The 1,848-nt window shown below is 46.4% G+C and overlaps 1 protein-coding gene across 1 annotated transcript; it reads right to left on the bottom strand.

The window, feature by feature from the left end:
* Nucleotides 1-206: 206 nt before the first annotated feature.
* LOC120684991 (CASP-like protein 1U2) lies at nt 207-1,009 on the bottom strand. The gene is made up of 2 exons (XM_039966843.1): nt 831-1,009; nt 207-758 (listed from the first exon to the last, which is right to left on the bottom strand). Exons 1-2 carry the CDS (start codon nt 1,007-1,009, stop codon nt 395-397), a joined length of 543 nt encoding a protein of 180 aa, XP_039822777.1. The 3' UTR covers nt 207-394.
* Between the last annotated feature and the right edge of the window lie 839 nt (nt 1,010-1,848).

Consider the following 1,848-nt stretch of genomic DNA (forward strand, 5'->3'; position numbering starts at 1 on the left):
ACAAGAATTTTATGATGACTTTTTTAATATCAAAAGATAGGTTGCGCATTTGTAAATTTTCAATAAAAGAACCATACCCTTGATCGGTACAAAATTATACGAAAATATTGTAGATTACAAATGCGTACATATGTAAGTTTTGGTCTATTTAGCGAGCAAATAAAAATGTAAGTTTCTGCTCAATATAATTACCTTATTATATTCGGATGGCATTTTTTATTTATATGTTCAGGAACGACAAAAGTATACAAATTACGGAAACAGATCGGCCTTGAAGTCAGAGAATGATTTGTATTAAATTGGCAAAACCTAAATAACTGATATTTGCAACAATGGTAGACTGTCTATGCATAGAACCGTAACTGGAGCCGCCCAAGACATGCACCGGGAAATCTCAGTCGTGTGGCGTGACGGGCCACACGTTGAAAGGCAGCGGGACGTCCTTCGTGACGGCCGCGAGGCCGGCGGCAAAGCTCGCGCCCAAACCGACGAGCTTTGCCCTGTGCACCTGCTCGCAGAAGTGCCCGGCGGCGCCGGCGCAGGCCCTGATCTGCGCGCCGTACGCCGTCACCGCCGCGAACACCGCGCCCGACGACGAGTAGAGGAGCACCTGCACGGCGACGTCGACGACGACGAGGACGACCCCGGGAAGCACGGGCGCCGCCTCCTCGTTCTCGCCCTTGTTGACGAGCTGCAGGTAGACGTAGATCGCCGCCATCTCCAGGATCGCCGCGGTGATGTTGCACGCAACCAGGTAACTGCAAGAGCACCCATGCATAGGTTAGGACGACAGGGCATTAGATCCAGGCATGGTGTTTACGCATACGTACACGAAGGGCGGGTAGTTCTTGAAGGTGACGGTGGTGGCGGCGGTGCCGTCGGCGTCGTAGATGGTGCAGTCGCTCGCGGTGGCCATGACGACCGCCGAGGCGAGCGCCAGCCCGAACGTGCACAGGCGGAGCAGGAGGGTCACCGCCTTGGAGCCATTGGGCGGCGCCGCGGCGGCCATCATGATATGGCAGTCGGATCCGTACATGACGACGCACGCACGATCGCTCGCTTTGCAAATCCACGATGTCAGGTCGTCAACACCATTAAGGATTGATATATATTATATAGTCACATATATATATATATATACATATATACAAGGAAACTGTATATATAGTAGAATGTGATCCTATCATCCTATAATATAAGGAAACTGTAAACATATAGGGATTGATATCTTCTTATATACCACAGATTCTTTTGGATGATGAATCATCGGTTTTTATTTACTGATTTCCCCTCGTACATTATCATGGTTATATATGTAGTGGCTTGCGCTAGGGAAACTTTCCTGTAGTATTTCAGTAAACTAGCATAGACGCACGTGATTAAAAAAATATAATTAGATTTTAAATTAAAAATATATTGAATTATATTAATTAAATTAATATTTAAATTAAATCTAAAAACATGTATCATGATAGATATCATTATTATCTCATAGCTTAGTAGCTTAGGTCATTACGAATCTACTTTTTCTAGATAATGGAATTTTCCGGCCTCTACGATTTAGCGTACACAGCCTTGAATTATTACATTACGAATCTGCCAAAAGCCTCCGGTGGCGTTTGGATAGCTTGTGGGTTTGGGATAGGGAAATGTACAGGGTTATGAAGGGTTGGGCCTAAGTTAGGGAAACGAGAATCCAAACCCAATCCGTTGTTTGGCTTAAATGGGTGTGGGTTTGGGGTTAAGTGGGCTCCACGAGGGGGAAAAAAACAAGAAAGAAGCACACACGCAAGGCAAGCACGGCTCCAGCCAGGCCGCCCCGATCGGAACCATCCCACGCTGCCCACA

The sequence above is a fragment of the Panicum virgatum genome, chromosome 8N (genome assembly GCF_016808335.1).
Source record: "Panicum virgatum strain AP13 chromosome 8N, P.virgatum_v5, whole genome shotgun sequence".
NCBI classification, from domain to species: domain Eukaryota; kingdom Viridiplantae; phylum Streptophyta; class Magnoliopsida; order Poales; family Poaceae; genus Panicum; species Panicum virgatum.